The sequence below is a fragment of the Falco cherrug genome, chromosome 1, assembly GCF_023634085.1.
Source record: "Falco cherrug isolate bFalChe1 chromosome 1, bFalChe1.pri, whole genome shotgun sequence".
In the NCBI taxonomy this organism is placed as follows: Eukaryota; Metazoa; Chordata; class Aves; order Falconiformes; family Falconidae; genus Falco; species Falco cherrug.
The window spans coordinates 50,413,492-50,436,659 of NC_073697.1; the positions used below are offsets into that span (position 1 = coordinate 50,413,492).

General features: G+C 39.9%; 1 protein-coding gene across 6 annotated transcripts in view; it reads left to right on the top strand.

Annotated features, from left to right (window-relative positions):
- The window catches only part of AFAP1 (actin filament associated protein 1), a 121,540-nt gene that overhangs the window by 81,720 nt on the left and 16,652 nt on the right, over positions 1-23,168 (top strand). For all 6 annotated transcript variants that reach the window (XM_055718174.1, XM_055718195.1, XM_055718162.1 and 3 more), the window contains exons 7-11: positions 9,505-9,597; positions 11,133-11,217; positions 14,606-14,755; positions 18,040-18,251; positions 19,705-19,850. In XM_055718174.1, the coding sequence (XP_055574149.1) occupies positions 9,505-9,597; positions 11,133-11,217; positions 14,606-14,755; positions 18,040-18,251; positions 19,705-19,850 (686 nt within the window). The remainder of the gene's footprint in view (positions 1-9,504; positions 9,598-11,132; positions 11,218-14,605; positions 14,756-18,039; positions 18,252-19,704; positions 19,851-23,168) is intronic.

Here is a 23,168-nt window from a genome sequence, read left to right on the forward strand (position 1 = left end):
CTGCTAATTGCACAGTAATCTGGAATCGACAGAAGTGGCAAATTCCCTTCCAGCTTCATCTCCAGCTCGTGTTCCAGAAAGCTTTGGTGATTAGGACACACTGATAATGAGCTGGAGGTTCAAATTCCCTAAGGTGGAGGGGGCTGGCACCCAGGTTGCTTTTTGGAAGTGGTATAGATGCCTAGCTGCTGTAAGCTACCCTGCAAAAACTGGGATACCAGTGTCATAGTTACTTTTTCAAAAAGAAGGGTATCTGGGAAGATACCTGTTTGAATTGCTCTGCGTGCAGAAATAGCCTTCAGCTTCCTGAAGTCAATTCAAGTTTGCTAATCCTGGTTTAGCAGCGTTATCATCTGTTATGTTTTTTTTCTGGAAGTACAGACTTCTGAGAAATGAGGTTTTGTCATCTTGCACTCCTTTCTGTTTAGTGTCTGCAAATGTGGAAAATCCCAGCGTGAGGGCTGCAGTTTTAGATCCTAACCAGATTACTAGTATTTATGTTGGACTCTGCCAGTCTCAAACGTGGAGGTCAGTGAAGCAGTGTGGGAAACTATCACTGCTGTTTCAGTAGCTTGTTTCAAGACCTTGAGATCCAGCGTTTTAAATGCATGTAGAAATCTGAAAGCATAAGACTCATGAGGCATTCTCCATGCCGTGCTCTGATCTGACCTTATATGGTGCTTATTTTTCTAAGAATAAATTGTATTTTTCCAAATACAATCAAATTAAACACACAGGAATTTCCTGATGGCAGATTGTTTTTCTGCATAAGAGAGAGACATAAAATGCAGCTTAAGAGGTATGAGTTCTGCTGTGGGGTAATTTACTAAATGGAAAATTAATCTGTAATTTCCTGGTTTTCATTATTTGAATATACCTTTTGGGGGTTTGCGGTTTGTGTCTCTGTGTGTGTTTGGTTTTGACTGTGAGTTTGTATCTTAGGTTCAAAAAGGCACTCTCTGTTGTTTTTTTAATAGAAGCTAATCACAGCCATGTATTTGTTAGGCTTCTTCTAACATCCATATTTTGTTTTAAATTTTAAAATTTAGAACCATCCAAGTACCCCACTAGCTCACCTAGAGTTTCAAAAACACCGATTGGAATGAAAGAAGTTCATAGGTCATATTCTTTTCCAAGGGAATTCTGCTGTAATTAGATTATAGTAACTGCACCGTGATTTCCTGTGTTGTTCTAAACATGGGTTTAGTAATGCTGAATTGATTGGCATTTAGCAGACTTTCATTAAAATAATTTTCTTTTTCTTTATTAAATTGTGCATAAAGCAGGCAGGCAGGCAGACAGAGCAGTGCTAGATTTTTCCATATCCCAGATGCATTCCTTTATTATTCCTTCCATTTATTTATTATTTTAAATAAATAAATAAATAAATACATTCTACAGTTGCATGTTAACGAAGTTGTGTGTGCCAAGGGTGAATGGCCAGGCAATACGGTATCTGCAAAGCATTTGGAGACAGTCTGACAGCACTTTATTCAGTTCCTTCATGCTGCAAAACTCCCTATTAATAAAAAAACTCTTTCAGGTACATGGCAGTGCTGCTGTATGCTCAACTTCCAAGTGCTCAGCGCTGCCGCAGCTCTCTGTTCTGTGCAGTACAAACTGCTGATCCAACAGCTAGCCAAAAGTGGTCTGTGCAGCTCTTGCTACAGCTGCAGTGTTTTCAAGAAGTATAGCTTTTTGTGGAAAAACACATTGCTTTTTATGTTTTTTAAAATGTAGCAAAAATTGAGGCTTGTTTTTATTATTACGAAAATAATTATTTTTTGCTCATTCAAGCCGTAAAATGAGCTTCTGATAATCATATGTGGCTTTGTGTAGGAAGTTCCTATATGGAGACGGAGATCAAACTGTCTTGGGAGAAGTGGTTCTGTCACTCAGAGGGCTGGGGTCCTCCCCACCACTCTCTCAGCTGTGTGTGACTTCTGTAGTTAATAAAATAGGCAGATTCAGAGATGGACAGTAAGAAGGGTCACCACAACCACATTTGTAAATCATAAGGTGCCTTCTCTGTCAAAGATGCTGTACCAATACATGCCAGTGGAGCTAGGTTATCACTCAGGAGCAACCAGTTCTCATGAATTCATATATAAGTGTCAAATTAAAGCTTTACTCTTGAGCCTCTAGTTGGAGGCTAGATTTTCCCATGAAAGCTAAACCAGATTATTGTTTTTTTAATGTAATGTTACCGGTATAAAATAGATTTACTTAAGTAAATAATTTTAAAATGCCTGTTGGAAAGCAAGTGCAAAATAAATGGAGAATATTTTAGCCCTGTTTCATAAAGATGACACCAAAACAGCCCAGCTGATAAACCTAGTGCAGATTAAAGTCTAGACTGGAAACCACAAAGGGAGTTTCAGCTTTACCAGCTAACAAATGCTTGATGAAAAGAAGATAGCTGATGTCCCCAAAGAGCCTGTCGATTTCAGAGCAAGGAGCATAACTAGTACAAATTCAGGCTAGAGCTGAGATCATAGCAGTAATACGGTGGGCAACAGAAAGTGGTCAAATTTTCCATCCTTGAGTTTTAAAACATTCCCACAAAAATGTACATGAAAAAAGTGTGTGCAGTTACACACCCTGACCCAAAGATGAGCTTTTTTCCATGTGTGCTTGAGTGTATGTGCATCTGTGTGCACTTTTGTGCATTTGTCATCATGTAAGGTCTTAAATCTACTTGTTTGTCTCGGCACGTCCAGCAGACTGGTGAAGCTGTGCTTACTTGTCAGCATCCCTGAGAAATGCTATGGGAAAAATAGGACTACTAAGAACATGACATTGCAAGATGGTTGTTTAGTGGCTTCATTCATACAGATGAATGCGTTCTGTGTGCAGGACCTTCAGGCCAGGCCACAGAAAACTGCTCTCAATATTAAAAATACATGGATGCCAAAGAAATTAAGTTCTGAAGTAGCCTTTTGTAGAAGACCAGTAGAAGAAGAAAATGGTGGTAGTGGCTGGTCCCAAGGCCACCTCTTCGTCTTACCATTGCCTCCAGCAAAAATGTATTTCTGTCGTATCACACATGAGAGGTAATCTATCGTTTTGGAGTACTGGCCTTGATTTTCATTTTCCCTGACGTTAGGCACCCTTTGTTAACTTTTCTTCGTTTTACAGCGTGCAGCCATTTTGCAGCAGTCCCTTCAGCTGAGGGTCTGTGATTGAGCAGTGAATCTCTCAGGCATAAGTAGACATTTCTTCATCTGTCATTGTGACAATGTTCAGTCAGTTCTGAACTTGTGATAAGAAAGTTTTTTTGCCTTGAAGAGAGAAGAAAGTCAAGGTTGTGACTATATCCAGTCATCCAGAGACCCTGCAACACTCCTCCTAGAATTCTTAATCCAGTTGTCCTACTCAATTTCCATCTCTGATAACTTCATGTTGTCTCTCATAAAAGTCCTTGAAAACATTTTTTTTTTTTTTCACTGCCCTGGGCTTAGTGAGGGGAGTCAAGTAACTTCTGGGCTCCAGTCTTAATGTGGACTGAGTTTTAAAGAAGAATAAACTACTGACAGAGCTGCTCTTCTACCAGTTTAAATCTGCAAAAAACTGACCTTGTAGCTGTAAACACTGTGTGGCTGGTCTTACTTTCTGTGGGAGTTTCCAGCCAGAGATCTCAAAACACTTCAAATGTTACTTTCTTGGCTTAAGTAATGCTCCCCAAAGAGGTTATTATCTCCATTTTGTAGCTGAGTAGAGTCAGCTGCTGAATGACCATACCTTAAAGCTGAGTGGGGAAAGTGTGTTTGGGGATGCGTGCTCAGTACAAGTGATTTCCGTATAGCATTTGTTAGTTGGTAAGTAATGTCAGGAACATACTGGGTCCCAAGACAGTCAGGCTGTTCTTTTTCCACCTCATGTCATCACCAGTGGTGAAGGCTTTGCAAACTAAATTAAACCTCCCAGGACTTACACCCCTGTTGTCTCAAAGAGGTGGTGTTAGATACCTTGATTCAAATCACAGCGAGGTCAGTGCGTGTGTGTAAGGGCTGTTGAGGACTTAACCTGGAGATGGGATGAACTGAGCTGACATATGGGAGCCGTGCAGCCTTTGACAGAGCCAGAGGACCCCAGCTTGGCTGGGAACCGGGGGGGGGTGGTGGGTGACCGGCACCACAGTAAACGATGCATTACTTAAAAAAACAGATGCATGTGTAAATGAAAAAAAAAAAAAAAAGCCAATCAAAACCACACCAATTAATCCAGAACACAAACATCCTATTTGCTTGTTTTCTCAGCTGTAAGTTTTCTTTAGGTTTCTGGCTAAAATAAGGAATAGAAGCTGTAGCAGAACCAAGGAGGGCTGAGACTTGGTCCCCTGCTTTCACGACTAGATACTATTCCTCCTCTCTCCTACTCACAGCTTTGGATGGAAAATTATTTAAATCATACCTAGCTCAGATTTACAGTCTAAAGTGTGGTCTGCATCCCTGCACCACCTGGGCTGGGGATGTGTGTCCCCTTGTGCAGGGTACCTCTGCCCTTGCGGCAGCAGTGCCTCCAGGCTCCCTCCCCAGCCACCCAGAACCTCTGTCCCGGGGCTCTGCCCCATCCAGTGGCCATATATAGCAGCAGATTTCATGGTTATAACACAGGAGAAATGGTATAGGGGTTTCCTTGGATAAATAAGTCTGAAAAGTATTTTTAAGGGGATATACATGTGCTAAAGATAGGCTTGCTGGCTGCTAGTCTGCTAGGATCTCATCCCCACTTTGCTCAGACAAACAGCAATAAGGAAAAAAGATGAATCTTTTCAGCCTGAGGGATGCATGACAGTTATGTTTTCCACTACAGAATGTAAAGGGGGTTTCTTGTTGAAACTTAAAGCATAGGCTACGATGTCAGTAATTTCTGCTTTTCCTCTAATTTATCTAGGTAAATTCCTTGCGGTGTTTCTTGTCTGCAAAATGCTAAGAGAATTGCAGTGCTCTCTTAAGGAGATGGAGATTGACACTAACCTATGTAGTGTGCAGGGGTTCAAAAGAGAAAGAAAGTAAGAGTTCGGTCATGCCAAAACGTTGAAGAGTCACAGAAAGTCAGTACTTCTCTAGCCCTGAAAAATGAGTGTTTCAGGAGTGAGCAATACTGAGTTGCATCTGGAGAAAAGCTGTTTTCGCTCTGCTGTGTTGTGCATAAGCAGATTTCAGCTTTACCATATTTCTGTCTTCAGAATTGAGCAGCAGAGACAGCGGATATAGTCCATCCCATTTCTAGTAATTCTTGTATCTGCAAAATGTGGGTAGATGGGAGTGATGGGGTGGGTGGGCTGGATGGATTTCTAGCCTGGTTATACGTGGAAGTGAAGCAAATGGGCAGTCAGGCCATCAGCTTACTCCCTAATCGCTTTTGAAGTCAATCATACTGAAAGCGTTCTCTGTAAATTTCATGAGAACACGAGACAAGATGAGATGCTGTAATCCTGTGGTAAGCACAACCTGCAGCCTGAGCTCATCACGTGGTATCCACCAGGAGAGAGGTCTGCAAGCTCCTCAGACACAGGACAGCTTTCAGTCTTATCTCTTACCAGGTCCCAAGGAGATCAACAAGGAACCATCTACAATTTTAGTACTTTTACTTAGAATTTGTAGGGTTTCTGTGTGTCAGGGTCTGGCTGGCCAGCAGCTAGCTTTCTGATGTTACTGCATAGCCTGTGCTTTGTATCTGAAGCTTCGATCTTTGAAGGTAGCTGGAAAAATCTGATTTGATTCTTCTGGCTTTGCATGAAAGAATAAATATAGGGCAAGTATTTTGCTTCCAGCCCTGGTGTCATTTAAAATAAGATAAAAGAATCATAGCAATCTGTAGGTGAGTGCAGGTATGAAAGTTTTATAGTAAATGTTAGTAAGGTAGTTTTGAAGAGAGAAGTATTCCAGACACACCACGTGGCAGAAATTCTACTGACTTCACCTGTCATTGTCAATCGCTCAGGGCAGGGAATCTTTCCAGCTTTCTACCTGCAAATTATTTCCTCTGCTTCTCGTGTCACTGAGCTCAATGTGATACACTGGTGTATATCCTGATCCAGCTGGGGATTTAGGACCTTTCTATAAAGGTCTAGAGAAAAAGTCTTACAAGGAGTGGCTGAGGGAACTGGGGGTGGGGGTGGGGGGGTAGCCTGGAGAAAAGGAGGCTCAAGGCAGGAATCTTATCGCTCCCTACAACTACGTGAAAAGACGTTGTGGTGAGGTGGGGTTCGGTCTCTTCCCCAAGTAGCGAGCGACAGGACAAGAGGCAACGGCATCAAGTTGTGCCAGGGAAGGTTTAGATTGGGTGTTAGGAAACATTTTCTCACCAAAAGTGCTTTCAAGCATTGGAACAGGCTGCCCAGGGAAGTGGTGGAGTCACCATCCCTGGAGGTATTTAAAAGATGGGTAGATGTGGAATTTAGGGACATGGTTTAGTGGTGGCCTTGACAGTGCTGGGTTAACAGTTGGACTTGATGATCTTAAGGGTCTTTTCCAACCTAAATGAGTCTATGACTCTATAAATAAGGAATAATAATACAGTTCAGGCTGCACAACCTTTTTCCAGGTCTGCATTTGGAAGAGGCAGTTCTGAAGTCTGCTAATTGTAACATTCTATGTAATGGTAATTGTGGTATTTTAAATTCTCGTGATGGAATGATGGAAGATTATTTTAAATTTATTTAGATTTGAGGCTATCCAAAGACATGAAAGGTCTTCATATATTTAAAATATTTGAATAGTCTGTTTATGATCTCAGTGTGATTTTCCTGGCAGATAACCCTCCGTGTGTGTATGTAATGTCCAAAGGCATTTGTGGTGAGAAAAAGAATGATTTCCCTTTTTTAATGTGTGAGAAAACTGAAACTATTAATGGAGTTCGCACCATTACAAAGTGTTCTCAGTACATCCTTCCAGATTATGCCAATTTTTTAAAAAATAACACATTTGTGGATTCCTTTTATTTGCTTTCTAGTTTTGGAGCCATTAAGATGCATTTATTCATATTTTCACATGTTTTATTGCAATGGATACAAGTTTGGTGGCCTCCTTTCCTCACTCTTACTCACAACTGTTTTTTAATGAAAATAGTGATCTTTTATTTTCGTATGACTCCAGGAGATGGAACATAGAAAAAATTCACAAGAACTCTGAGTCTTGTGATTGAAATTATGCAAGTTGGCAACACCGGTGGAATGTTTTATCCTTAAAATTTTGAGTTAAAGCTATAAGCATGTGAAAACCACATTTATAATGGCAGCTGTCTGCAAACATAATTATAGAGAGTGCATCCAGGCAACCATTATATATTAAAGGCATTTCGTCCTGGTGAGCCGTAGAAGTATGACTTTTATGCTGTGCATCATACACAATTATATGGCAGACAGAAGGTGATGCACGAGTCTTTGCCAGTGAACCCCTTGAACTCAGATGAAGTGCTGGATCCTGGAATATGCATTCACCTCAGATCTTGCCATGAACTTCCATTTGATAGCGTGTCTTTTTTTAAATCTAGAATTAATTACAACCCAATTAAACACTTCAACTTCTCCTTAAATATGTGAGGTATGATAAGAACCGGATTTACTTGAGTGCATGACTTTGCACATACTATTCAGTTAGTGCTGCCAAATCATTTCCCTCTGTTCTGTCTGTAACTCCCATTACTATCTGCCTTTGCCAAAATTAACTAACTGTGTGGTGTGAGCAGATGCTGAAAACATGAGCCATTGAATCAGGGTCATGCAGGAGACAGAAATGAATGTTCCCAGAAACTGTACGGTCACATTTCTCTAAGAAGGAAACCAGCAGTGTATTGACACTGTACTGAGGACCAGCAAGTGAAAATAAAACAACACACATTAAAAAAAAAAAAAAAAAATCTTAGGATTTTTGGGGAATTTAGGACTACGTTTAATGCTGAGGTGGAAATGCTCTACAGCAGATGTATGTAAATATTCTGTTACAAAGGACACTAAGTTCCATGAAATACCGTGCTTATGTTTCTGGGACAAGATACTGGGAAGTGTAGACAGTCAAGAAAGGATGCTGAAGTGTTTTAAGATACTAGTTCAGAAATAAAAGCATAGGTTCATTTCCCTGTTCTGCTTAGATTTTGTTAAGTGACATTGAATGCATGATTTAATCTATCTTTTTCCATCTGTAAAATGGGGCTGATGCTCTTTTTTTTTTTTGGCATATAATGCCTGTAATTTATTATGTGCTCATGAGTTGTAGCAATAGAGTCTTTGTAAGCCATAAATGTTTGATTTGTTTAGCTGTACTGTTAAAGGGAACTTCAATGCTGTGAAAGGACTGTTTGATGCCATCTTTAGCTCTTTAATAGTTTCCACATCAAAATTGCTCAGTTTGAAACTAATAAGACGTTGTTTATTGTTTTGCTTTTCCTCTCCTTGAAAGAACTCTGGATTTTGACTGTTAGCTGATGGCTGTTTTCCCTGGAACTAGGAGTTCTCAGGCCAGATCCTCCTCTCTGCCAGTTGGGCTTGCTGTAAACAGTGTAAAGGGAGGAGCTGGATAGGTAAACACATATATGTACATGTAAAGGGGAAAGTTTCCATGTCTAGGGGTAATGCTTCCAGCAGAGCTGGGTGCCTGCCTTAGCTCGCTTGGCCGTGCCACCCTCACATGGCTGCATGGCTGTAATCAGCAGCGTAGAGCTCAGCACCCCCTCGGTGCAAGTCTGAATGGAGAGTGGGGACCTGTTCTCATCAGCACAAGCAATTACAGACTGATAATGGGCTGGTGGTAACATCACAAGAGATAAAAAACTTAATTATATTCATGGGGATTTATCAAATGTCTTTACTCATCATCGTTTTTTACATTTATATAGTTTCAGGTTTTTAAGTTCTTCAAGTTCTATCAAAATCTCAGTGAATTCTAGGTTCTGGATTCTTCTGTAACTTTTTAAGAGCAGACAGTGCCATTCCCATTTCTTCGAAACATTTACAATTACTTTGACCTATTCCTTTATGTCAGTGTGCAAGCATAGTACAAAAATGCCACGAAATACCACTGTGCAGTATTAACTGTAAGTCGATCAGCACTTCATTAGTTCTCCAACAGCAAAAAAAGAGCAGCTGGGTAGTGTATTATGCAAAACTCTTGTCCTTTGACTTGTAGGACCTTGGATGTAATCCCACTTTTTTGTCATCATAATGAAATTAATTTGGTGCTGTCAACCGAGTTCATATTGCAAAAGTAGCACATGGAAATCAGCAGCACTGTTGGTTTCTTTACTCAGGAGAGACATGGAGCTTAGCTTGTCTAGAAACTGAAACCTTCCACCTCTAGACATTATGCTCCTCCAGGTCATATGTGAAATGAATTGGGGAGACAGTGTGGAGAAGTTGATGCAGTGGCAGCCTGCCTGACACCTGCCAGCCTAGTAAACCACACCCATGTGTTTCTCCTTCCCATGTCCCTTCTCATTCGTTTATAATTTCTCTGATTTGTATTTTATGAATAATTAATAAGTTTTGCCTTGTCTCCTAAGGTTATAAAAGATGTGTGCAACAACTGTACAGGAGCTGTAGACTCTGATGGACCGTTGTCGAGTTCTCCAGTACACAAGGTGGAGCTAGAAAAGGTGAAGTGATCAAAATGATGAATGCAAAATCCCTTATGATTATTTATTAAAGAGGCACTGCTAGACACTGGATGTAAAATACTTGCTGACTTGTACTGCTGTTTTAGACTATTGATCCCTGTGTTGTTTTTGTTTGTTTGGATACCTGCACACATCCTACAGAGGTAAGACTTCTGCCACGTGTATTCATTTGGTCACAAACGGCAGGCAGACTGGCTCGTGTCCATTAGCAGCTTCTCTTCAGCCACTGAGAAGGGCACAGGCTAAGCAGGTGTGATATGTGTGCTGTGCTGCAGTGGTACTCTGTCAAGTGCAAAGCACAGGCAGGGATGCCACTCTCAGGGAAGAATGGCCGAAGATTATACAAGGGTTTTAAGGGAAAGTTTTTTCTTTTGGGGAATTTAGTTCTTGAAGAGCTCCTGGGGCACGCTGAGGTCACTGTTTTGGCAGACCCTTTGAAATGTTTGTGCCTCAATCCAGAAACTTGGCTATTCCAGTGGTTGTCTCTGCTGCCTTGACTCAGCAGGATATGAAAGCAAGAATTAGGAGAGGGAGCTGCTCTTCAGGGAATTCTCAGCATATCACCAGCACCAATGTAAGCCCCTGTTCTGTTAAGGAGCCATGTGAGCAGATGCCTCTGCGGGCCCTGCTTAAAAGTCCCAGTGACAAAGGTTTTGTCACCAGGTTCCTGATGGCAAGTTCAACCCCTGTGGTGGAAGGACACTGCTGTCAGTAGTGTTGTTTTGCACCTGGGAAGATAAGAGCAAGGCATGTTCCACAGCAGCTCAGGCCTTGTGATTTCACAAGGCAAAAGCTGTTGTGTTTGCGTGCTACGGTATTAACAAAGTAACTGAAACTGCCGTGAAATTGTTGTTTTCTAAAATGCGTGCTGTAAAGAAGTGTAGCAAAACTTGTCATTCATTTCTTTTTGTGATAATTTGTACATCTTCATGGCTTCACCACTCATGAGTAATGTGGTTACCAAAACTATGCTGGCACAAGCTCTGTACTTCTTCATCCCATATCTTATACACAACCATCACAGAATAATCATGGCAAAGAATCTATTTCAAAAGCTTAATTTTTTGCACATATTGAAAGCACTGAAGCACCTTGTAGGAATGCATTATTTTCTATAAGTTGTAATTGTAAATGCATATATGAAGTATTATTTAAAGAAATAATTTAAAAATTGTTCTTCTCTGATCCATGGAATTGTTCATTGCTTAGCAGATTAACAAACAGCAACATTTAAAGTCTAGAAATTCATTAAAATATATTGTGTAATAATAAGTCTTGAATCATGATTATTTCACTCTTTGACTACAGTTTCAAATCTAGACCTGTTTTGTTATTCTGTGCTTTTCTAAAGCCTCTAGAACTGAAATTTTTGCTATATTCTATTTGTCTTCAGAGTGGATGAGAGCTTGAAATGTGTTTTACTTCATAGTAAACATACTTTTAAATTGACTCATGACACTTCATTTGGCAAAGGTGCCAACATTGTATGTCAACTAATCTCTTTGCCCCTGCAGAAACTGTCATTTGAGAGGCCAAGCTCAGATGGGGAGGGTGCTGTGGAAAATGGCATCACTACCGTGTGCAATGGGAAAGAGCAAGGTATGTCTCATATCCAGAGATATGTGATGTAAATAGTATGTGCATCTAGGGAGTAATAGGCAGTGAAATACCTGGCTTTTGTCTTTTAAAAACAAGCAGTAAAGTTTTTGAAAATTTTTATTAGGATTCAATTCGACTTAGAAAGTTGAATTATGTCAAGTGTGAGTCCTTAAAATTTTGCAGTAACAGAAGGCATTTGATGTTATTGGGCAGGTAAAATCAATATAATTAGTATAAGGAAACAGAATATAGAAATTTTGACTTGGCCTTTTGTGTGTTCAAAAATAGTCTTTCAGAGCTTGGGTGAGTACTGTAGGTAACTAACCATTGCTTTTAGTAACTCTGACTCTGTAGTGGCAACATAAATAGTGGGTGTATAGCTTCTAAGCAAAAAAGCTATCATTGAATACTAGAAGGCAAGAATTATGCATATTATATATATATATGTATGCATACATGTGTATGTATACACATATACACAGTTTATTGTGTATACACAGATACATATATATATAAAAAACTTTTGTGGATGATTACTTATATTAACATACTAAAATGTATATGATCCTGTAGTAACAGTGAGTTTGTGAGTATATATGCATAAAATTTTACATGTCCTACTTTGGAGCTGTGCAAGTTTTGTAGTCCTTATAATCTGACAAAAGTAAATCCCAGACTCAGAGGGAATTTTGTCTGAGTTGTGCTCTCTTCCCCATTTCATTCCCTCCTCCCCAAATCAGAAGAAATTCTGTGACTTTAACTTGCCGTATAACAATGGTACGTTTAGATAAGACATTTTTCTGCAGCTGTCAAGATGTAATGTGAGCTGCAGTGAGCACAATGTCGATACTGGCCTTGGTGCCAGCACTGTCTCGCCTTTTGACTCATTTCCTTTATCTCCTCCCTGGATTGTTTTCCAACATTTCCTGACTATACAGATCTCTGACATACCCAACAGTATGGAACAATGTCAGATTTCGTGGTTTCTACAAGTTGTGGTACATGGTTGGATTTCACCCTATAAAACCTTCTATTAAGCTTTCAAAAAGTGTGGTACCATTTCATTCTGTGAAACCTGCTGAGAAACATCTGTGACCCAAAAGCTGTGTTGTTCACGATGGCCAAAAGTGCCTAGTGGCTCAGGTGCCCCACGGGAGGCTTGTTGATGAAGCACACACTACTGGAAAGCCAGCCCAGCTTAGATATGCCAAGGAGGGTAATTAAAAATGCTAGTTGCTTTTGAAAATTATGGCCTTCAATATGTAGTAAATAAAAATAATTAGCATTACTGACTGCAAGGAGATTAAAATATCCCTGGCATCATTTTATGGGGTTCTGGATGAAGTTACGCTGGTCTTTTAAACAACGGATAGGAAACACTTAATGGAGTATGTGGGAAGGGAGACCCTGGCAACTGGTCACCTCCAGCTGTCACCCACCAGCCAGCCTCGGCTCTGCTCTTCACCAGCTGCTCATTTTGCTCTGGGGAAGGAAATGAAAAGAAAAGGCTTTTGTGAAAAAAATCACTAGCAGTAAGGCAATCAGTATATTCTTTAGATTTGAAAAGATTAAGTCATAGGCCTTATTTCTGCTGCCTCTCAGTTCTGCAGTGTGAATAAAAAGGTGTGAAAGGAAAATAGGACAGAAAACCAGAAAAAAACACTGAAATGGGCTTGTTCCACTGTTTGTTCATGCTCATAAGAATGATTCCTTTGGGCTTGTGTCTCAGAGATTAGTTATTCTGGGTCTCTGGTTGTTTTCAGTGCTTTTCATTTCCTCCCCCCTCAACAGCCACAGTTGGTCACTAGCTGGTGCTGCGAGGGATGGAGGCCTGTCTGCGGGCAGGCTCTGCCTTCCGGTCATCCCCTGGGCAGGGGGTGACATTGACAGATGGGTTGGGTAGCCTTCCTCCCTCGAACACGGGAGCTTCTTGCAGGTGTAGAGAGCAGGATATAAGTTGTGAACACCGCTCCCTTAGGAAGAGAGAATTAGACCTTTGCTTGCACGTGCGCATCACTGTGCTGGAGTTTGCTGGTGAACAGCTCTCCTTGCCTGAAAAGCTGCCTTTCCCCTTTGGCACCGCATGCAGCAGGTGACAGATTTGTACAGTCTTGGCACAGATACAATTTCTAAATAATGTTCCGTGATTGCTAACAATTAAGCTAAATATGATAAGATACCCTATTGTGAGCCCCAACCTGTGTGTATATTTTCTGTGCATTCTTCTTCCCAGTTCATCAATTCATACAGTCATTTCTTATATGAATATTTTGTCCTTTTTTTCCTCAGTTTACACAAGTCCATAATGACTAAATGTCGCCTGTTGCAAAGGGCAACGAAGCGATAAATTTATAGCAGCTCAGTAACTATCCTAAATGTATTTCTCATCAAAATCATGTATCAGGGCAAGCTAATGGGTATTTTTGCTGCCCTGTCAGTTAGGAGAGAGACAGTTATTCTATTGATGGAATCCAGATTAGGCCACTGAATGCAATTTCTGAAAGTTTATTTCATTTGTTTTTTGTTGTTTTTTTTTTTTTGTAAATGAAAGGTCTGTCTTTCTGATGCTGTTTAATCTTAGAAACTTTTTTGTAAAAAAAAAAATTTAAGATTATAGTCATGTAGGCACTTTTAGAAATGGTATTCATCTTGCCATGTTATGTTCAGCAGCTCAGGATGCCTCAGTGCACAAAGCTGTAATACTACTAGTATCATATGAAGTTAATGAAAGCATAGACTGGATGTTAGCAAAATACCACTTTTCAGTAGAGCTTTTTCTTTCCAAGTCCTCAGGGTCACAGAAGGTGCCAAATTCTAACCATTGAATGCCTATAGCAATCCCACTAATTTAATTGTTAGTAGTTAATTTATAAGTCTTTTTCTAAAAGGTCCATTGTGATAACATACCTTAACCTAATTGTACATGGCAGGGGTATTTTCACTAGGCAAGCATATTCTGTCTCTGTTGCATACTTAATTGTTAAAGTATTTTGAGGTAAGTGTTTAGGAGCAACGAAGGATCATCTGGCTGGATTTTTATTCTTGTGTATATGAGCTAAATTTGTACGCAGGTACCTCAGTCATGCTAATAAATTGGATGATGACTGCTGTGGAAAGAGACTTGCAGCTTGATTGGATTTAATTAAATTAGAAGCTTGATTTTTGTTTTTTCTAATCCTTCTGAATGTCATGACTTTTGTAGCACAGAGGTTATTTGTAGGCATCTGCATTAGGGAGTGCATTTAATGTTTACCTCATTGCAGCCTGCAACTTTTGTACAAATGTCCACCTTGCACTAGTTTGGTTGAACTACTGTTTTTATTCAGGTTTTCTCTATTCATTGGTTAATTTAAACACACTAAAATACACACTTTTGCTTTCTTAACAGTGAAGAGGAAAAAAAGTTCAAAGTCAGAAGCCAAGGGCACTGTGACTAAAGTAACAGGGAAAAAAATAACGAAGATCATTGGTTTAGGAAAGAAAAAGCCATCAACGGATGAGCAGACCTCATCAGCTGAAGAAGATGTTCCAACATGTGGTAAGTGATTTTTCTCCTTCAGTCTTAAATGCACATTGTGACTAAAAGAAAACAAAATTCTAGCCTAGAAATTCTTCTAAAATTACTTGTACTGCTATAATTCTTCTTCCAACGTCAGAAGGATGCACTCAGACTTAAAGAGGAGTAATCACAGTCTTGTCATTTGAAAAGAGACTAAAAGAACTTGACATTTTAAATAAAATGGTAGCCCAGGCTCAGAAGGAATGTCATTGTGCTTTGCAAAGAGGAGGGGGAAGAGAAGTGTGGACAAAAATCTGAAAGGAACAATATTTGTTCTCAAACAAATAGATATAAAATGAATGTTGGCTGGACTATGAAATTAAATTTAGGCTAGGAATTAGAAGGATCTTGTGAAGGGATCAAGTCTTTTAGGATGGATCACACTGAAGTTTTATGGGATAGCAATCAAGACAGCAGCTGACTAGCCTCATCTAAAGTAATTTGAGTTAAAATGTGGTTCCTAAAGTAAGCAAAATATTGGGCAAATCCTGAATGAAGTAACAAATTTCTAATAAGCTATTTTACCTTCTAATGTTGATCATTCCATATGACAGCTATAGTGCTTGGCAGCACCAAGGAAATATATAAAAAGGCATGCAGAAAATGCTTATGTTTTGTATCTTAGTTGTTAGTTTGCTTACAATTTAGGACTTCATGCAATGCACTTAGCTGATGTCCTCACAGCTCTGGTATTTTCAAACAATGCCATGTATTTACATTCTCCTGTTTGCCTTTTGGTGCTCCAGTATTAGGTAACACTTCCATATGTGAATAAGGCTGAACACACGCTTCTCCCAATCCCTTCCAAAAAAAAACTTCCATAGAAAGAAAGCTGTGAAGCAGTTGCACCAGATTCTGAATTTGGATTTGCCTTTTCCCCTTCAATTGACTAGGAAAACTTTGGGAAACCCCAAAATAGGTGATTAGGCAGCAGCTGGCAGAACTGCATGAAGTGTGATAGATGTTTGCCCAATGTGAAAGAAGCAGATCCATGGACCACCAGTGAGAACTTCATAGATCACAGGTGGCTCTCAAGTCACACTTTGGGAGTCATTCACATAAGCAATTTTTGATTAAATAAGTGTGTGTATATATGTCTATACATCAGCTAAGTACAGATGTGATTTATCAACCAAAAGAACAGCTGGGAAAAGCTGTGTCCAGCCAGATGCATTGTCTGAAGCATCTGGCTTCCATAAAAACTCAAACTTCCGGGCTCTCATACTCGGTTGATTATTCTGTATTATGTGAGATGTTAACCACAGCTGTACAATCTAATTCCTACTATTTCTATCAGTTTTTGAGGTATAGACATAAATATAGCCATTACTATTGCCTTCATTTGGCTCTACTCAACACTGCTTGCAGATTTTGCAGGAAGATACCTAAGCCTGTCTAGGCTTTGGTCATCGCAGGAAGTCTTTGCAGAAGGAGTTTCTCACCACCAGAAATTTGACTCAGTTCAATGCCCTCAGGGAGGCTGTTCCATAGGTGAAGGCTTTAATGCTTTAGGAGGCTCTGCCTCCCAATAACAAAGGGAGAAGCCCAGCGGAGCTGCAGGGGACACCCAGCTAGGGTGGAAACTAAACCCACCTGCACTCAGGGTCATGGCAGAGCTCCTGCTAGCAACGTGGCCGGTCTTTGCCTGGGTTAAGCTGAATTGCCAATGCTTGAGCTGGGAACACACTGAAGGCGTTTTGGTCATGTCAGCTGTTGAAGGTTTAAGTGGGGATAGGTGGGAGGAAAAGTGTAAAGCATGGGATCTTGCTTAGCTTGAAGCAGGAGGGTTTGGAAGAGCTTTTCTGAGAGGTGCGCTGGGAGAAGAGGGGAAAAACAAGTACTGTGAAAATAAAGGATTTTCACTCTAAAACAAGCCAGCTGGCTTGCATGTGAAGAGTTTTCCATTTCTAGGGATTAGTATAATGCACAGCTATACAGGGTTTTGTTACAGGGGGAGGGAGAAGAGCTGAAGAGTGTGATCGTCACAAGGAGCCAAAATCAGAGGATTGTGCACATCCTCCTTTTTTCATGGCACCTTCCAAGATGCGCACAATTCTGATCTGCTGTATCCTGTTGGATCAAGCTTTGACATTGGAACCATAATGTTGGAAGGGAAACCCAGAAAAATTAATGATAAGTCATAGTTTTAATGAAAACCAAAGAGATAGCTATCCAACAGGATTAAATGAAAATCAGACCTGAGACAGAAGACAATTTTTATACATAAATTCTGGCCTTTGCAAGATACCATTTGTTTTCCTCCTCATAGCCTGTTTGGAAGTGGCAGCATGATGAATTCATGTACTGTTTGTAATGTGGAAGCAAAAGTAAAAGAGTATTTTTATTTTTTTTTCCATTCCCAAACTAAATAAGGCAAGGAAACTGGATATTGTCTTGATTTAAGGTTTGAGTCTGGAATGGTTGTTGCTATGGGACAGAGAAGGAAAAACACAAACCACTGCCTATTTAATGATATTATATGCCTGAACACTGTATCTGATATAAAGCATGATAAGAAAAGTGGGATTTTTTTCATGGCAATTTGTTCATGAAATTTTGATTTGTTGAAGGGTACTATATTGTCCCTAGGAAAATATAAAAATATTTGTTTAAACTTTTGTCTTGAAGTTTAGCTAAATTTCACATACATTTGCTTCTTGAATTTTAAACCAATATGAATTTTATTTTTATTGGCATCAGTGGCAGTCTTTTAAATTCTGCTTTAAATGTGTTGCAAACCAAATTAGATTACACCATATAACATCAGTGCTTAGTAGGTCTTTAGAACACTGACTTTGGATGCTACAGAAGGTAGCTCATCACCTAATTACATCATATGAGCTGTGATTTTCCTGAGAAAATTTTGGTCAGTCACAGTTATCAAAGCCATTACACATGGCAAAGGTGGGTCTTCGGTGTGATCACATGGGCTATGTACATACCTTTTTATCACTGTCCCTCTCCCGTTCTTACTAAAGTCTTGGGGATCGGTGTGCTCCTGCTCATGCAGCTACTGCAGTGACTAACACAGAGCAGCCATTTGCACATGAGCAGGATCACATAATTTTATGCTTTCTTCCAGGTTATTGACACAGAAAAAGTTTTCAGGAAAAGAAGTGAGGCAGGGTCATTTACTTGTCTCCCTAAAATCCATCTGTTATAAGAGCAACAAGTTGTTAATTGTTTAAGTTGTTGGGTGGTTGTTTTTTTTTTTCTTAAAAAAAAATCAGGAGTAAAATATCTCATGTTTCATTTTATTGCAGGATATCTTAACGTGCTCTCAAATAACCGTTGGCGTGAGCGCTGGTGCAGAGTGAAAGATAATAAACTCATTTTCCACAAGGACAGGACAGATCTGAAGACACATATTGTTTCTATCCCTCTCCGTGGCTGTGAAGTCATCCTGGGACTGGATTCGAAGCATCCCCTAACCTTCCGCCTGCTCCGGAACGGGCAGGAGGTCGCTGTGCTTGAGGTGCGGTGTTTGCTAATGACTATGGTTTGCGGGAACACCCACAAGCTAAATTAGGGAAGCAGTTTCATACACCCTGGCCATTCAAAAAGGCTTTGGAATAATATTACTGCAGAACTGGATAGTAAATACTGCAAGGACAAAAGAAATACTAAGAGTTGTAGGCAAAGAGAAAACTGAGATTTAATGCCGTTCAGAAATCTTCTCAGTAAGATGCTTTTCTCTATACTGACCTTCCCTTGACCTGCTACTAAAATATCCCTGCTCATTCTCTAGGCACACTTTTACATCAGGGATGTAATTACTTGGGGTAAATAACTTATCAATAATTAAATACTGGACCACTGTTGATGGGAACTCTAGACCTCTTAACTCATTTGTCTGCTACTTATGTCAACTCCTTTTGCTCGCTCTGTGTCCATATTAAGGCAGTTCTGCAGTTAGAAAACAGCGTGCCAGCAACCTGGTGTGGCTCTTGCCAGAGTGCACGTGTACGCACTGGCACACTCCTCACATTACGAAGGGCATACTTTCAGCTGTTAGGTGGGTCAGGATGTTTTTGAGGGGCTGTTTTAATCATATTTTGAAATTAGAAGATACTTAAAGCCAAATGTAATGAAGATGTGGGAGGAGGCAACCTTTTGCTTTCAGTGGTATCGCAGATACTTTGACCACTTTGGGTTTCCAGCTGCAGGTTGCACTAGTCTCCTGCCCTTGCAGCCAGGCCTGTTACATGTGAGCAGTTCAGAGCGGCTGAAAAAATAGATAGCAGCTCAAGGAATTGTGAAAGGAAAGGAAATATTTAAAAAGATCAAGAAATTTAGAAACAGCACGGTTTTCTCTTCCCACTATTTTTCCATTATTTATTTTGCTACTTTTTAACTTTGCAATTTGTGACTTAAAGCCAAATGTGAAAAATTTAAAACTATTTTAATAGTATTCATGTTTTTACTTGTGCCGTTATGAAAATGAATGCCATCATCTAGACAAATTTAGTGGGATTAAAAAAAATCACAACATTAAAATCTCTTCTGCTATTCCATTCTCTCTTTTATTTCATTCTCATTTCTACTTGTGACTGACGGTTTTCTTCTCAGGAGTCATGCTAACTAAAATCCCCCAGCCTAGCACAGGAAAATAATTCTATTACAGCTTAAAATTTTCTGAAGCCTAAAATAAGCATGACTTGAATCTAAATCCACTAGCTTTAAACAATTTTTTTTTCCTTTTTTGGAGATTGCCCACTTTGTATTACATCATAGCTGATGAACACATAGCTTATTTAAAGTGCACTCCTAGCAAAGCAGATTTAACAAGAATCGCTGAGGTTTTTAGGAGTTCAGCAGAGAGAAACCAGAGCCTCTTGTCAGCCAAGAGGAATGTGCTGTTTTGCAGTAATGCTCAGCTCACTGGCAGAGCAAAGAACTGACATAACGTTCTTGCCCTCTCCTCACAGGCATCCTCCTCCGAAGACATGGGAAGATGGATAGGAATTTTGCTGGCGGAAACGGGATCTTCAACAGACCCTGGGGCTCTGCATTATGACTACATTGACGTGGAAATGACGGCAAGCGTCATCCAGGCTGCAAAACAGACCTTCTGGTGAGAGGCATTCAGCTACCCGGGTGTTTCCAGTGCTCTGAGAATTTGTATCTGTATTTTAACTCTAGTGCCAAGACAGCTTATCAAAATCCACCTCCCTCTTTGCCAAGATATTGAACTTCTGAAGTGCTGCAGCATGTTAGATTGTGTTTATGATTATCATGTTGGCATCCTGCTGAGTTCTGTAAAAGATGCAGACACTATGCAACTTTACTCAAATCTTTACTCATTTTTTTCAGTAAATCTTGTATCAAATGCTATATTTTAATCTTTTATTTTACCTGGTGACTTAGAACAAATATGCTGAGCTATACAGCTATGTAGTTCACATTTATCTATTGGCTGTATTTGCTGTACATGTAGCCAATATATACAGTATATATTGGCCAATACGTGCCGTACACTAAAAATGTATAGTGGATTTATCTTGGATAGTCACATTCTCAGTGTTTCCTTCTCAAGTTCTTTATGATTAATTAAAAATTCATCAAGCTCACACCAGTCCAATTAATTTCTGGGTTTTAATTTAGGAGGTGGAAACTGGGAAGTTGTCTATGGCCCAGCACAGAAATCAGTACAGTGAATTCCCCATTACTGTTCCTGTGCTAAGAAAAGTAATGCATGCTTAGCATATATACTGTTTGACGTATTCAAATCAGTTTAGGCATTAAAGCAGTCTTTGGTGGGGTAAGACTGTCATTTTTCCTTGGCTAGACAGGATGGTTTAGACACGGGAGTGATGGAACAGCTGGGACAGGCGGGATGCCCTGCTGCAGATGTTCCCATGGTTTCCCGTGGTCAGAAAGCGGGTGGCCTGAGAAGACAGCTGGCAAAGGCGTCATCCCTCATCTCACTGCAAAATGAGACTCCCCACACAAATTTGGAATTTGTGTGACTTAATACATTAAAGAATTAGACCCCATCCGCCCATTATAACTTAAAATAAACTGAAAATGAAAAAAAGAAAAAAAAAAGGCAAAACCTTCAGAGTTTTCCAAAAGAAGAATCTCCTGCCATTAGCAAAGTATTAAGAGAGCTTTAATGAGGGAAATGATGCAGCTTCATTCAGGATCTGGTTTGAATGACTTCTGGTAGAAATCAAAGTGATTCAGTGTTACCACAAACCCAGCTTTGTGAAGACCAGATAATTTTGATAGAATCAAAATGCCCTTAGTTTACAGACTAATGTTAATATTTGTTTTGAAGTTAATAGGGCTCAAAAGGTTTATCCTGTGTTGATGGGTATTTTTGCTTCAGTCAGCATCGAACATCAACCACATTTAAGAAAGAAATAGAATAGAAACCTTGTCCCCCTGAATACTGTGTGGCTTTCCTTTTCTGAACAAATGTGATATTAATTGGAGCCAAGTGAAAAAAACATATGCAACTAGACCACATGTAAGAAAGGAATGTCAAACAAATTGCAAAATAGCAGAATTCCCCTATTAAGAATTAGTTAACATTCATTGGGTATCTTTAAAAAACTGTAAGAGCTTGTCGATAAGCAACTAGAGTAGGTGTCTGCTGATTTTTCAGCTGCTTCTAGAAAATGAAGAGAAATTACAGTGATACTTAAGTGTTAATAAAATACTATTGTTGCCCCTTATGGAATGAGTATCAGTATTCCAAATTAACTGCAATTATCATTAAAGCTTTGATTATCATGCAGTTACTTTGGATTATTGGTTAATCGTTTCCTGAGACTGATGCTTTGCATAACGATAGGCTCTTCATGAAGAGTTCCATCAATTTTCTTCATCTAAACCATTAGGCATCTAGGAAAGGCTGAATTAAAAGTGCTTCTAAGTAGGTTTTCTCTTATTTCCTTTCCCATTTAGCATTTTCAGAATACAGTTAACTTACATGGATGCATCTGTAAACAGGATTAATGAGGCTTAGTGAAATAATGCTTATGAAGTGTTTGCAGATGAATCTTGGCTTCCTTTGGTTGTGGAAATAGTTACTACAGGTGCATCAGATGTCATTATTGAGTACCCCAGTTTTCAGACATGGTTATTATACATCCCTTTCATTGAAACTACTTAAATAGAAAGATATACAGTAATGACTCCAAATGCAGACCTTCAGGCTAACCAGAAACACTTGACGAATGCTTTCCATTAAGGGGAGCAGTGAAAAACAGCAGCCCTTTAATAATGTCTAGTGAAGTGTGAGATATGATAAAATTTAAAACATTTTTTGTCATGGAATTGATCTTGGGCTTTTGGTTGTTTGCTTGTTTGAAGTAAGAAAAGTTATTCCACCCCTGCACTGCCCTGAAAGGTTCACATTGAACTGGGCACACTCGTCCCTCCTGTGAGCCCAGGTCTCCTGCAGCTCAGGTGAGCCACAGTTGGATGAGGTCTGTCTCCCTCTGAATAAGAAATTGAAGGGACTCCATGTTGTTCCAAAGCCAAAAGAAAGCAACTGTTGAAACCACAGCATTCTTGAGCTCCGGCCAGCACTACAGAAGACCCTCTCTGGTTTAGTAGGGCTTTATCATATTTTGTGAGTGTCAGCACAGAGTCTGAATAGTTCCATTGTTTGGGATGGAAAGCTTTGTTTTCCCAGGCATGTACACCTGAAGCTATAGGAATTATTTGGGATCTCGCCCTATACCTCATTCAATTTCAGTGGTTGATACAAAGAAAAACTCTCCTTGGGGTCGTTACAGTTATTGGGCATGATTCTGCCATTTTCTGCACTGTTACATCTTTGCAAGCCCATTGTAGTCCATGGTATCTTGCACATGTTCTGCAGAATTCCAGTAGAACAAGCTATGAGGGTGATGGTCATGGTGGTGGTGGTGTAGGGGAGGATTTAAATTGAAAGAAAAAATCTACCCCTTTTGAAGTTTCCAAAGAACTCAGATCCACTGTCTGCAATAGAGCAAGAATGAGCGTACAGATTATTTGCGTGCACAATTACCCAGACAGAGTTGGGAAGCATAGTGTCATTGTGCATGCTCTACCCAGCCAAAGTTCTGATGCGGAAAACAAAAAATCCCAGGTTTTGAGAAAGTAATTACTCAGCCAATTTTGATAAATATGTTAACTTAGATTTCATCAAGGTTCCACTCCCATTTTCCCCAAATTTTTGCTGAATTTGATTCTTGTTTCTCCCGATTCCTAAGTTTGCCTCCCCCCTCCCCCCCTGGCACGCACGCACCCAGAAACACCTGCTTCTCCCTGATGCAGACAACAAGGGAACTTTTATGGGACATGGGCAAGCTGGTTTATAACACAGATCAGCAGGTTCCCATGTAAACATGCCACTGAGCAGTTACAGCTGTTGCCCTCCTGGCTTTCACACACTTGT